This window comes from Andrographis paniculata, unplaced genomic scaffold (assembly GCF_009805555.1).
Source record: "Andrographis paniculata isolate CXL003 unplaced genomic scaffold, ASM980555v1 Contig72END, whole genome shotgun sequence".
NCBI classification, from domain to species: Eukaryota; Viridiplantae; Streptophyta; class Magnoliopsida; order Lamiales; family Acanthaceae; genus Andrographis; species Andrographis paniculata.
In genome coordinates this window covers 677,395-690,305 of record NW_026137609.1, presented here as the reverse complement: position 1 = coordinate 690,305, position 12,911 = coordinate 677,395, and the positions used below count along the sequence as shown (strand labels likewise).

General features: G+C 43.0%; 3 protein-coding genes across 3 annotated transcripts; 1 reads left to right on the top strand and 2 right to left on the bottom strand.

The window, feature by feature from the left end:
- Nucleotides 1–24: 24 nt before the first annotated feature.
- On the bottom strand, nt 25–4,098 carry LOC127265177 (probable LRR receptor-like serine/threonine-protein kinase At4g36180). The gene has a single exon (XM_051294886.1). The coding sequence runs from the start codon at nt 3,819–3,821 to the stop codon at nt 399–401; it is 3,423 nt and encodes a 1,140-aa protein (XP_051150843.1). The 5' UTR covers nt 3,822–4,098; the 3' UTR covers nt 25–398.
- A 489-nt stretch (nt 4,099–4,587) lies between these two features.
- Nucleotides 4,588–8,567, bottom strand: LOC127265197 (kinesin-like protein KIN-7J). The gene is made up of 14 exons (XM_051294904.1): nt 8,366–8,567; nt 8,194–8,283; nt 8,002–8,102; nt 7,809–7,922; nt 7,658–7,739; nt 7,490–7,557; nt 7,341–7,406; nt 7,071–7,195; nt 6,610–6,943; nt 6,430–6,519; nt 5,967–6,342; nt 5,395–5,888; nt 5,003–5,313; nt 4,588–4,924 (listed from the first exon to the last, which is right to left on the bottom strand). The coding sequence occupies exons 1-14, from the start codon at nt 8,565–8,567 to the stop codon at nt 4,588–4,590; spliced, it is 2,790 nt and encodes a 929-aa protein (XP_051150861.1).
- Nucleotides 8,568–9,980: 1,413 nt separating this feature from the next.
- LOC127265229 (uncharacterized TPR repeat-containing protein At1g05150-like) lies at nt 9,981–12,907 on the top strand. The gene has a single exon (XM_051294945.1). The coding sequence runs from the start codon at nt 10,468–10,470 to the stop codon at nt 12,871–12,873; it is 2,406 nt and encodes an 801-aa protein (XP_051150902.1). The 5' UTR covers nt 9,981–10,467; the 3' UTR covers nt 12,874–12,907.
- The last annotated feature ends 4 nt before the right edge of the window (nt 12,908–12,911 follow it).

The window sequence follows — 12,911 nt, the reverse complement described above, 5'->3', positions numbered from 1 at the left end:
TACCACAAAACTGCCTATCTCTGATTCCTTTCAGAAAATTAAGGGGGTGGGTCATATCCTACTTGGCCACATCTAGTCAACTTACTGGTTAAGTCACGTGAAATAATTCTAACTCTTTTCTGCTCCTTTTCCCATAGATTTTTTATCACTTTCCCAGACTACTCTGACCACTGCTCAATGTAACGGCTACTTTTTTCTGTCACCCTGATATCCCATGTGCCCTCCTCTTTATAATTAAAAACATCTTATGGCGGGAATCTAGTTGCTAACATTTCTTGAATCAAGCTAAATATAACAATCCATAGAATTAGAACTTGTGTAACTAATAACAAGCAAGGCACTGATGAACAAATGGTGAAAGCAATCAAATAAATATACCTGATGGTTTTCTTGTTTAATTAACTTTCGTGGGGCGAAGGCGAGGGCGAAGGCAAAGTTGTGGGATTGGCCGACGAGGGACCTTCGGGGCCTAACCGGCATCCCTCAAGCATGAAAACAACATCCGACATGGAAGGCCTTTCCATGGGATCACCCATCGTGCAAAGCAACCCGACTTTGACTCCCAAGAGGAACTCTTCCCATTCGGATGACTCCGGATCAAGCTCTAGCAACCCCGGTTCGAGCAGCTCCGAGATCTGCCCTGTCTGCAACTGCCTCTTGACCCATTTGACAATGTCCTCATCTTGTGTGAACATCACAGGCCTTTTCCCTGTTAGGATCTCCAACACCAAAATCCCAAAACTATACACATCTGCCTCTTTAGTCAGTTCCCCTGTCAATGTAGCTTCCGGCGCCGAATACCCAATTGTCCCGACGGGAGTGGAAGAACTTGAAGCCTCAACAATGGCTGCTGTAAGCTTATCCAACCCAAAATCAGAAAGATGGGCTTCGAAATCAGCATCAAACAGGACATTCTGAGGCTTCACGTCTCCGTGCACTATCGATATCGAGTGCAAGAATGCCAGCCCCCGCGCCACGCCTAATGCGATCAGGTGACGCATAGGCCAGTTCAGGACATGCCCTTCTTGGTGCGAAGCCTCTTGAAGCAACGTCCCGAGATTTCCGTTCGGCATGTAGTCGTAAACAAGGAGTCGCATTTCAGGAGGAGGGCCGGCGTAGTAGCCGCGAAGAACTGTCAGGTTTCGATGCTTAACCTTGCCTAGAGACTCAGCTTCTTTTCTGAAGGTGTTCTCCGCCATGGAAGCATCGGGAAGGCGCCGTATCGCCAGCACCATTCCGTCAGCATAAGTTGCTTTGAATAGCAACCCATACTTCCCCCTGCTCAGCACATTCTCTTCATCAAACTGCTTTGTTGCTTCCACAGTTTCTGCATATGTGATCTTGTTGTTGAACATGATGAGCTTAGGTCCATCACTGTCACCACTTCTTCCACTCCCCCTTGAACCAGAACTCGAACTCCTTTTCTTCTCTCCCATCACTTTTGCCTTCAGCTTCTTGCGCCACTTCAGGAGACTGTACACATAACAAGAACAGCACAACAACAACAATACACCTCCAGCAGTTGCAACAGCTATAAAAAGAATCAGCCTCATTCTCCGATGCCTATTCTTACAGTTCTTATTCAACGGTCGCCCGCACAAGTGTTTGTTATCAGCATAGGAAGAAGGATCACTGAACAGAGAAGCCAATGCTTCTGGAATCTCGCCCTCAAGGTTATTCGACGATAGATTCAATCGCTGCAGGTTTGGGATTCGAGAGAGACTCGATGGAATAACACCGGACAAGTTATTTGATGAGACATCTAACTCTGCTAACTTTGATAACTTTGGCAATGTTTCCGGAATCTCACCTGAAATGTGATTTGAATCCAGTAAAAGACTAACCAAAGAGGTGCAGTTAGAAATGCTTTCTGGGATTTCACCAGATAATTCATTCTCTCCTAAATCAAGCCTCTGCAGATCAGACAAATGGGATATATCTGCCGGAATTTCACCACTCAAGCTGTTTCCTCTGAGCTCCAACACTTGAAGGTCAGAACAGTTGCTCAATTCCTTCAATTCCACAGGAATTGAGCCATTCACATGGTTATAAGACAATGAAAGAACACTTAATGATCTCAGAAAACCATAAGTAGCCGGAATATGACCGGAGAATGCGTTCGATGAAAGATTCAGGTACTGCAAACTGGACAAACTGCTAAATCCTTCAGGAACTTCTCCAGATAACGAATTTCCATCCAGTGCCACAACCTGCAAATTTGGCAAGCTGAATAGCTCAAAAGGCAGCTGTCCAGACAAGTTTTGCTTACTCAAATCAAGAGATGTGAGCCTCAGCAGATTTCCAATGCTGGGTGGAATAGCTCCAGAAAATCCACAGCTACTCATGTTAAGAACCTCCAAGCTTGTCCACTCACCAATATTTACCAACAGTTCATCAGAAAATCTGTTGTTGCTCAGATTCAGAGTGCTCAATTTGCTCAGCCTGATTAGGTCTGGAGGCACTGTCCCACGCAGATTATTACCACTTAAATCCAAAAATTCTAGCAAAGAAAGATTGCCTAAGCTGGAAGGAATGTTACCAGTGAACAAATTCCCAGATAGGGATAGGGTTGTCAAGCTCCTTATCTCCCCTACAAATTGTGGTATCAAACCAGAAAACTGGTTTTCCCCAAGATCAAGCACTCTTAAGAACCTGCATTTGCCAACACTCTCTGGAATTTGACCAGTGAATGAATTGTTCCCCATTCTGAGCTCCTCTAAATTTGCCAGATTCTCAACAGTTTCAGGCAAATGACCAGAGATGAAATTCCATGAAATATCTAAAACCTTCAAGGTTGAAGAAGAATTGATTACAAAATCAGGTAACGCACCATTTATCTGATTCCCGTGAAGGTTTAGGACTTCGAGTACCCCGGCGCACGTTGCACTTGCAGTGTTCTGTATTCCCGTGAGGGCATTCAAGCTTAGGTCAAGGATTTTGACTGTAGCATTTAATGGTGAGGTTTTACAAATTAAGGAGGACGAAACGACGCCGGATAGCTGATTGCGCGGCATGGAGATGACTTGAAGACTTCTTAGTGAGCCTATTGAAGATGGAATGATGCCGGAGAGCATGTTGTCGCCGGCGCTTATGTGGATGAGGGATGAACAGTTTGATATAGCGGAGGGAATAGTGCCATACAGTTGGTTATTTTCGAGGCGTAGATACTGTAACTGCTGCAACATTCCAATCGTTGGCGGAATGCCGCCGGAGAAACGGTTGGACGAGAGATTTAAGAGCTGGAGACGGTGAGTCGACGAAAAATCCGTCGGAATCTCGCCTGACAGTGAGTTAGACGCCAAGTCGAGTATCCGGAGCTTCGCAGGAATTCCGGAGGGGATCTCGCCGGAGATGAGATTCTGTGCTGCGTTGAAGACTTGGAGATTCGTGAGGCTTGAGAAAAAAGCAGGTGAAATCTCTCCGGCGAGCGAGTTGTGCTGTAAATAGACTGCGCGAAGGAGCGTGCAGTCGGAGAGCTCTCCAGGAATGGATCCGTTCAGGTTGTTCGAGTGGAGATTCAGCGTCCGCAGCAGCGTCAACTTACCAAGCTGCGAGCTCAGATGGCCGGAGAGCTGAAGACGCGGGAGCTGAAGTTCGGTCACCCTGCCGGCGTCGCAGAGGACTCCTCGCCAGTCGCAAGGCGCGGCGGAAGAGGACGAATCCCAACCATTTAGCGCGCCGCGTGGATCGTCCAAATTCTGCTTGAAAGAGAGCAGCGCCTGCACCTCGGTGTCGACCGCCGCTGCAAATGTGGAGGCGGCGATTAGAATGGCCCCCGCGGCGTAGAGGAGGAGGAGCAGCATACTACTAGCCGTTAGCATGGGAAGAACTGAAAATGCGTTGTGTGAAGATAAGTGCACAGAGGGAGCGTATTGTAGCAGCGGATACGGAAAAGCGCCATATGCTGCGCCAGTGGGGGACGTGTGTTTCTCTTATTATCAATTTATTATTATTATTATTATTTACGTTTATATATGTATTTATAAATTATAAATTTATAATAGACGTACTGCTGCTGTTCCGGAAATGAACAAAATCCCTTAATAAAAGGACAACTATGGCCATGTGGGGTCACGTGTTTTATCCTATCAATAACAACACAATTATGCAATAATAAATCCGAGAAAATTATGGAGTTAAATATTTGTGCAGTATCAGGTTTTTGTGCATATTATTATATGGACAATAAATACTAACAAAATAGGCTAGGCTGGCTGGTTGGCTGGCTGGTCTTACCATTGGCAGTTTTACAAGGTAGGAGTCAGCCTGCATTCAATTACTTTGTAATGACCATAATTAATGTTCTTTTACTTCTCACAGGAATTTGTTGCAAATTTATGTCCAAAAGTAAAAGCAACAATGCGGGGTGGGTACCTCATAGAGTAGATCGCTCCTCCTAACTTTCGATTTCCCCAATTCCAGCAAACCCTAATTTGTCGATTCTTTCCAACTTATTTTCCAATTCCCAAATCCAACTGCATGTTAGCTTCCACTGGTAAATATATATTGACAAAAACATAAAAAGATCGAACTTATACTTAGTTTATTAGTTCAAACCTGATTCAGTCGTAATTCTTCTTTGCTATCTCATATCAAGGAAGGCAGGCTGAGGCTGTGTCTTCTTTTCTTCCAGGAAGAGGCCCTGTGGCTGTCGGGCTTCTGTAAGAAACTGAGCCCGATCATCTCTTTCAGGGCGTTTCCAGGGTCCTTAAACCCAACCAATTTGGCAACAATGGCAGCACTCTCCTTGACGTGTTCCATGCTTGTGGTGTCGGTCCACAGCTTCCGGCAGAGCTGCAGCCGCCTCCGCTTAGTTTTCGGGTCAACCCCCCATTTCTGGTACAGAGCTTTCCTCTCCTTCCTGGACAACTTCCTCCGCATTTGTCTGCTCAGCATTTCCCTCTCCTGATTCAGAGCCTTTGCACTGTTCCATCAATGGTGGTTGTTATGACACTGTAGCATGTAGGACAAGACACAAAGTAATTGGTGGGGAAAGTTATACCTTGTGGCATCTGCCAAGAATTGATCGTCTTTAACTGTTCTGTTTCCATGTAGTTTGCTCTTAAGAAACGACAATCTCCTCAGCTCGACCTCCATGTATACTGTGTCCGATGGATCGCCTTTGAAGAGAAGGAAGAAGTACGTTCGATAGGATAATGGCACGTTGCATTCGGCCCATAGTTCGATTATCTCTTGCTTCTGCTTCTCGAATTTAGTATGCCAGTTGGATGAAGATCCCACATCCTGATCTTTATCAAATCTTCCCTCTGTATGATCGTCGGGTGTTCTTCTATCCTGGATGACCTGTTGGAACTGTATTTATAGACATAAAAGCTTTTGATCACTTAATTTTCACATCCAGGCTTGAAGGGATTAGATTCGACAATGGCTTACAATTGCTTGGTCAAGCAAGGGGTCCTCTCTCGCAAAATCATCTTCGAACTGTTTCGCTAAGTTGCTCATGATCTCTTTCTCCAGTTCTTCCATGCCAGAATCTTGTTGCTTGATCCTGCCTTGATCAGATCTCTTCATAATAGGCGACTCTTTTTCATTCTTGAAGTCATTCCTTGTAGAACTACTAGTTTCTTGAATTTGTCTATTTCTGCTGTTGGCCTCTGTCTCTACTTCCTTACGCGATTCGGGTTGCAGGACTTTGACGCCTTCTTTAGATGTTGTGATGTGTTCTTCTTTTTCATTCTTGCAGTCAGTGCTCGGAGCACTGCGGAAATATTCTTCTAGCGTGATATTTGAAGGAGCTGATTGAATTTTTGCATCATTCTGTGATACCTTTTCATTATCTTTTTCCAACAAGGAACAGCTTATATTGCCTGATACATTGACACTTGGATCGGATATATCTTCCTCGATTCGACACTGAGAGTTCTTCCCTACATGCAAAAATCATTGTTAGTAATACAAGTTTGGGGGAAGAAAGCTTTCTCTAGATCAAGCAACTGCGTAACAACCTGAAGTCTTATCATCCTCGTGTGCTGAAGACATGCTTGCAGAAGTATTTCTCTTGGTGAAATCAAATTCTATACACTGAAACTCAGGTAATTTAACTTCGAGCTCCTTATCAGAAATGAAGTTCTCCCAGCCAGGATCAGGCGGGGACTGTGGACCAAAATACTTATCAATGTACAGTCTTGGAGACGTGTCATCTGATAGAAAAATCATGGAGAACTGATCTTCGATTCGACTAGAACTTGTGTTTTCAAGGTTTTCGGAAAATTGAGATGTCCTAGATGAAACATCGGAATGAAAAGGATCGATTGTATCTGATGCTTCAGAAGCTGAACATTCATCTGCCCATAAACCTTTCTCATGGTTATGAAAATCAGTCTGAAGAGTTAGAAGTTTTAAAAAATTAGCACTTTGGTCATATACAACTTCAGCATAAAGATATATTTGAGAAATATGTATGCATACCATAGAAACTGATCTTGAATGCAACATGTCTTCACCACTTAATTGAACCAGGTCACGTTGTCGAGTTAGTTGCCTAATCTCTTCAGTAAGCTGAACGATAGAACGTAAAGACATATGTATAAGAGGCATGATGTCAAGATTCATACATCTGTCAAGATGGAAGACATCAAATCAAATAACCTTTTCGACAAGTTCTTTCTCTTTCAGGGTGGAAGCAGAATCGCCTGAGGCGACAAGCGAACTCAACGTCTTCACCTCATTCTCAAGTCTCGCTATTTCTCTTCGCAGCTGCTTCACTAGAGCTTTCTCTGGAGTAATGACATTAACATGAGCATTGGTACTAATTTTCCTGGCACAATTGGCAAATACAAGTGTGCTTTTTGATTGCTCGACATGACAGTGAGCAGGGCTCAATGTGCAAATAATGGCAGTTCTGCTATTTCCTCCCAACGAATTCTGTAATATGCGTGTCAGCTTCGAGTCTCTAAATGGAACGTGCCCGTTTCTTCCTTTACTGCAGAAACACGACTAAAACATGATGACTCAATCTGTACAAAATTGTGACAGTCTCCATGATTAATTGCTGAGAGTAAATAAGAGAGTTCTGGAAAAGTTTATGGAAATGGAATGAGGAGAACTACCTTAATTTTCGAATTACTGTCCCGAGCGTCAGCAAACTGCGGTTAATGTGGGAGCCTTCTTTTTCCCTCTTGCCAGCAGCACCTGTTTGAGAAGAACGTTCACTTCCAGCAAGATCAACAAAATTCTGTTCAAGAAAACATAATACACTTACTGTCCTTATTTTACTGTATTAAGTCTATCATATTTGCAGGAGAATTCATCTGAAAAACATTTTAGATAAAAGACTCGTATATGTATCTCCTATAAGTCCATATCAAAATGTTCGGTACCACTGAAGCCATGAGACTGCTTGCATCTTCATTGCCGAAGTATCTGCGAGTTTCACTTTCAACAGTCTGCATGAATATCAATGATATACAGAGTCAACAAATAAGAGTAAATTGGGACTCAGGAAAGAAGTTTGTTCAAGAATATGTACCAAGCAAAGAATTTGGTGAGATCTAGAGCTCACTTCATTAAGATTGGTTTCCCCAACTATCCTTTGAGCTGCAGTTATATGTGTATATATATATATATATATATATATCAGCTCAGTTATTGTAGATATGGATCCAACTGATGTTACTCACAAGCACCATTCTAGTACCTTGACAGAAGGACAGGAGCTCTTTTAGATGGCTGAAGTCCTTCACTTCCACCTCAGTAAGTCTCTCGACAACAGTTCCTCTCTACAACAATCCCACTCAAATAATAGTTTCTGTAAGAATGGAAGGCTATAGTTGGGGTTCAATATTTACCACTGGATCATCAAGAAGTCGACGTGGAGCTGCATCTGAGCTGAGAAGGTCTCTTACAATCTCATTGTATATCTCCAATGCAGAAAATTTTAGCACATACTCTCTTTCCAGATGCTGAACATGAGATAAGTTAAGACTCATTCAGGTAACACAGAACGAATGAAACATAGTAAATTTTCATGATTCTACGGACATTCTTTATGTAGTCGTATATGTCTGCAACTGCATATTCTGTAATTCCTGACATTGTATAAGTTTTTCCACTACTTGTCTGCCCATACGCAAAAATACTTGCTGGAGAGCAAACATATTCAAGTCTTGGTTAGATTGTATAGTTGCTAATACGATGAATCAAAAGGCCTACACAGAGGACCTTAGTGCTCACAGTTTAATCCACTCAATACCGAAAGGGCAACCTTCTTGGCAGCTTCTTCATACACATGTTTTGTAGGAATCTCCGGCCCAAACACTCTATCTGCCATCAATAAAGCAGTTACTGAAAAATAGATGCAAGATAACATATTGATGCTACTATTAATAAAAAAACATTTCCATACCAAATGTATAAACAGTGGGCAATATTGATCGATCCTGAGTGCTGCTCTTGAACATGACAGTTGTGTTATTTATGCATTGCCAATCAGATACATCATTTCTTGCAAGTTCCTTCTCATTCAAAGGCCTCAATCTTACTGAGACAAAAAAATTGTCCTTATGCATATCCCAGTCGTCTGAAGAATCCCCACTGGTTGATCCCATTTCTTATTGAGTTCTTTTACTACAAGAAAAATCAACCCCAAGCTGAAGCTTCAGAGGTACACTTTTAATAGAGACAGATGCTTAGATATTAATTAAAAAAATATAAAGCTTATAGCCATCTTTAAGTTGTCTTGAAGAAACAAACTATCATTCAAAACAAATGAATAGGTAATGATACCGTAGCAAAGCACTTTAACATAAGGAATTCTTCTAGTTTAACCAATACTTCATTCCCTCATTCATCATCTACCAAGCCAACACATGCAAGGCATTCAAATGTAATATTTATGTATCGCAATCTATGTAATGTATAACAGATTTTTGTTGACAATTAAAATATTCAGAAGATCTACGTCATTCAATGTCAAATCATCAAGCAAAATGGATGGTACAAGCAATGCTCCCAAACACTACGTAACGAATAAATCTATTAAAAGCATTATGAAACGTTATGAAGCTGCGTGCAAACTCTGTCATTAGCTTACCAAAAAGCAGATCGACAATCGACAAGCAATAAAATTGATTCAGAAAATCCTAGAAAATTTTCCTTGAAATCAATAATGCTGATCGCAAGCTGAAACCATCTGTGGCTTCTTCATCTCAACGATCTCCTCAAAGAGGAGCCAATTAAAAAACGAAATTCAAGGGAGGATATTAACGTTCCATCTCTGCCCCAACATCACGGAATATTTTCCTTTAGAACATATATGTATTGATAAATATATACTAACAATATAATATGATGTATATCTATATTATACTACTACTAGATAATGTATGTCCACGTTTTCGTTAGGGTGTGTTTGTTTGGAGGTTTGGATTTTGAGTTTGAGATTTTAATAGTAAAATTTTTAAATTTAAATAGTCTTATGATGAGATATAAATAAATGTTTATGTGATATTTTAAATGTAAAATTTATTTTTAGTATAATATTAAAAATGAAAAATAGGTATTTTTTAATATGTATATATATGGTGGCAAAATATCTTATTAAATATTATTTTAATATTAAATTCTTTTAACTCAAAAAATTAAATTTGAATTTTATTCTTAAAATTTTTTAATTTGAACTCGTAAATATAAGTTATAAGTCAAACATCTCAATTTTATTATTATTATTTTTTTATATAAAATATTATTTTAATAGAGTAAAAATTTCATAAAAAACACCCTTGTTTCACATTTAAACGAAATAATCTAAACAAACGCACGCTTTCGTAATATAAACGGTAAAAAATAGATATGTTGCGGTTGCGGTTGCGGTTGCGGTGCAAAAAGAAGCGCTAAGATTCAGTGACGTTTCTAAATCCAGAAACGCGATTTAGCCAATAATGAGATCCACTAAGCTTTCAATCAGTAATAATATTAATTGGGGCAAACACACAAATAAATAAACCAAAAGAAATGTCGAGTCCTGCAGAAAATCAGAAGCTTCAGCCTTCAGTCTTCCCCCACCCCCACCCCACCACTGCCTTCCATCATCACCCCCACTAAAAAGATTTCGAGAAATAGGAAAAAAACACATGGTAAAGCTAAACAACGGATCAATGGCGAAGGAATCTCGAGTGCACACCCATGTTGCTTCCTGTTTTCTCCTAATATTCCCAGATCCCAATCCTTTCCAACGCACTAGGTGCTCTTCTGGACTCCAAATCGCTTGCAATCGCTTGAATATTTCCTGTTTATCTTGAATCTCTGTTTTGTACTGGATTTTGGAGCTTGAGTAGCCTGTCATTGTTAATGTCCGATTGTTTTGGGGATTTTGGAGTTCCGATTGTTTTGCGCTGATAAGTTAGGGTTTGGAAGGCTCAGATTTGATTTTATAGAGCTTCGATTTTGAGCCGCATTGCCGATTCAAAGACGTGAAGCAATCCGAAGAGGCGCAGGGCGAAATCGAAGATGACGAGTCGAGGCAGCAGATCGGAGAAAGTGAGGAAGATATTCCAACAATTCGATACGAACAGAGACGGCGGTTTGAACCGCGAAGAAATGGCGGCTCTGGTGGTGGCCGTAAACCCTAGGGTTAAATTCAGCGAAGAGCAAATCAGCGCAATTCTCGATGAAATTTTTCGGACGTACGGCGAATTCATCGACGGCGAGAAAGGCCTCACGTTCGACGGCCTCCTCCGCACCTACGACGACGGAGCCGGCGACGTCGACCGGGACTTCGACGCCCTCGGCCTGGACCTCAAACACAAGAACGGAATCTCGCCGGCCTCCGACGATGAGGCGGCGATGGCGACGACGGCGGGGGCGTCGTCTTCGTTTGTCGTAATGGAGCCCCAAAAGAAGCAGCGAACCGCTGCGTGGGCTGCTTCCCCAAACCACGGCATTGTTTTCGACGATACATGGAAGCTCGTCGATGATCTCGAGCTTTTAATCAAAAGGCTGAAAGGAAAGCAGCTCAAGGATGGGAAGATTAAGAACGACAATTCAGAAGTGTTCTCCGATCCTGGATGGTCGAGGGAGTTTGGCCCGGCGAGTGAGGCTTTGGATAAGAGAATCATCTGGGACGAATCCGGGGCCGATTTCGCAGCATTTGTGAAAGAGTTAGGTGTCCTGAGGTCTCGAGCTGATAGGTCGCGGTCGAGAGCCGAGGCTTTCGATGGCCAAATGGCGATCGGGCGAGTCTTATACGAGCATTATTTGTTCAATGAGGCATTGATTAGTTTCAAGAGGGCGTGCGAATTAATGCCATTTGATGTGAAGCCGCATTTTAGAGCCGGAAATTGTTTATACGTTGTGGGGAGGTATGGCGAAGCCAAGGCCGAGTTCTTGCTGGCGCTGGATGCCGCGGAATCTGGTGGCAATCAGTGGGCGTATTTGTTGCCCCAAATTCATGTGAATTTAGGGATTTCTCTTGAAGGAGAAGGGATGATTCTGAGTGCTTGCGAGCATTACAGAGAGGCTGCGATATTATGCCCGACTCATTTCCGAGCTTTGAAGCTTTTAGGCAGCGCGTTATTCGGCGTCGGGGAATGCAAGGCAGCTGTGAAGGCTCTAGAGGAGGCGATTTACATGAAGAACGATTACGCTGACGCACATTGTGATTTGGCTTCTGCTTTGCACGCAATGGGCGACGACGAAAGCGCTGTAAAGGAGTTTCAAAAGGCGATCGATTTAAAACCTCGCCATGTCGATGCTCTGTACAATCTCGGAGGGCTGTATATGACCATGGGTAGGTATCAGAGGGCTTCCGAGATGTATACTCGGGTTTTGAGCATTTGGCCGAACCATTGGAGAGCGCAGCTGAACAAGGCTGTCTCTTTGTTAGGCGCTACGGAGACTGATGAAGCTAGGAAAGCGTTGAAAGAAGCTTTTAAAATGACGAACCGGGTCGAGCTGCACGATGCCATGGCGCACTTGAAGCAGCTGCAGAAGAAGAAGTTGAGTAATGGCGAGGTGGCTTTTGTTACTGTCGAGCCGTTGAAGTTCAAGATTGTCGGCGACAGAACGACACCGAGGCCCGCGCTAGCTATCGCCCTCGACATTAGAGCTTTTCAGAGGGTCACGAGATTGAATCGATGTGAGGTTGAACTGATAAAGAAAGAATTAAATGACGGAAACATCCCGATGACGTATTCGGCGAGTGGGATACCCGAAAAATCGATACGCAAGGCTTCGTTGGAAGAGATTCTTCGGAAGCTACTTAGTTTCTTGAAGCCCGAGAGCTTCATCGGAGCCATCAGGGCGATAAATCAGAAAATACTCTGCGTAATGGATGCCTCCGACTCTGGCCGGGTCGATCTAGGCATGTTCTGCGCCGTTCTTGCCCCTCTTTGCAGCGGCCCTTTAGAGAGGCGAAAGCAGGTCGTATACGACGCCCTCTTATCCCGACCGGTAAACGAAGGAAATACGCGGATAAACAAGGCCGACACCATAAAGTACCTCAAACTGTTGAGGGCAATCTACATCCCAACCGACAGCGAAAGTGAAACAATGCCGGAAATCCACGGCGAAGGAGATAACATTAACACCCCGATTTCGATGGCTGAGTTTGCGACAATGTTCGATGATCCGGAATGCGGCTTCGGCATCATGCCTACGTTAGCGAAGCTCGAGACAGGGGACCGGATTCGTCACGGGAGCCATGTCTGCGCGACGTGCCGGTACCCGATTATCGGGTCCCGATTCAAGGAGATGAAAGGGCAGTTCAGCTTGTGCAGCCAATGCTACTCGGAAGGGAAAGTTCCCTCATCTTGCAAGCAGGATGAATACAAATTCAAAGAATATGTGCACGAAGCAGAAGCTGTGAAGGACAAATGTTTGTGGTTTGGATCCAATTCTAAAGAATCATCCATCTAATTTGTTTATTTCTTACATCCCAACTCATTCTAATCGTT

What these genes read in the sequence shown, in the direction of transcription:
- LOC127265229 (XM_051294945.1), top strand. Translation starts at nt 10,468, where the DNA reads ATGACGAGTCGAGGCAGCAGATCGGAGAAAGTGAGGAAGATATTCCAA.
- LOC127265197 (XM_051294904.1), bottom strand. Translation starts at nt 8,567, where the DNA reads ATGGGATCAACCAGTGGGGATTCTTCAGACGACTGGGATATGCATAAG. An exon ending in GCCCACTGTTTATACATTTG is followed by an intron (nt 8,284 to 8,365) that starts GTATGGAAATGT and finishes TATTGATGGCAG; the next exon opens with ATAGAGTGTTTGGGCCGGAG. An exon ending in GCAGTCTCATGGCTTCAGTG is followed by an intron (nt 7,196 to 7,340) that starts GTACCGAACATT and finishes TTTCTTGAACAG; the next exon opens with AATTTTGTTGATCTTGCTGG.
- LOC127265177 (XM_051294886.1), bottom strand. Translation starts at nt 3,821, where the DNA reads ATGCTAACGGCTAGTAGTATGCTGCTCCTCCTCCTCTACGCCGCGGGG.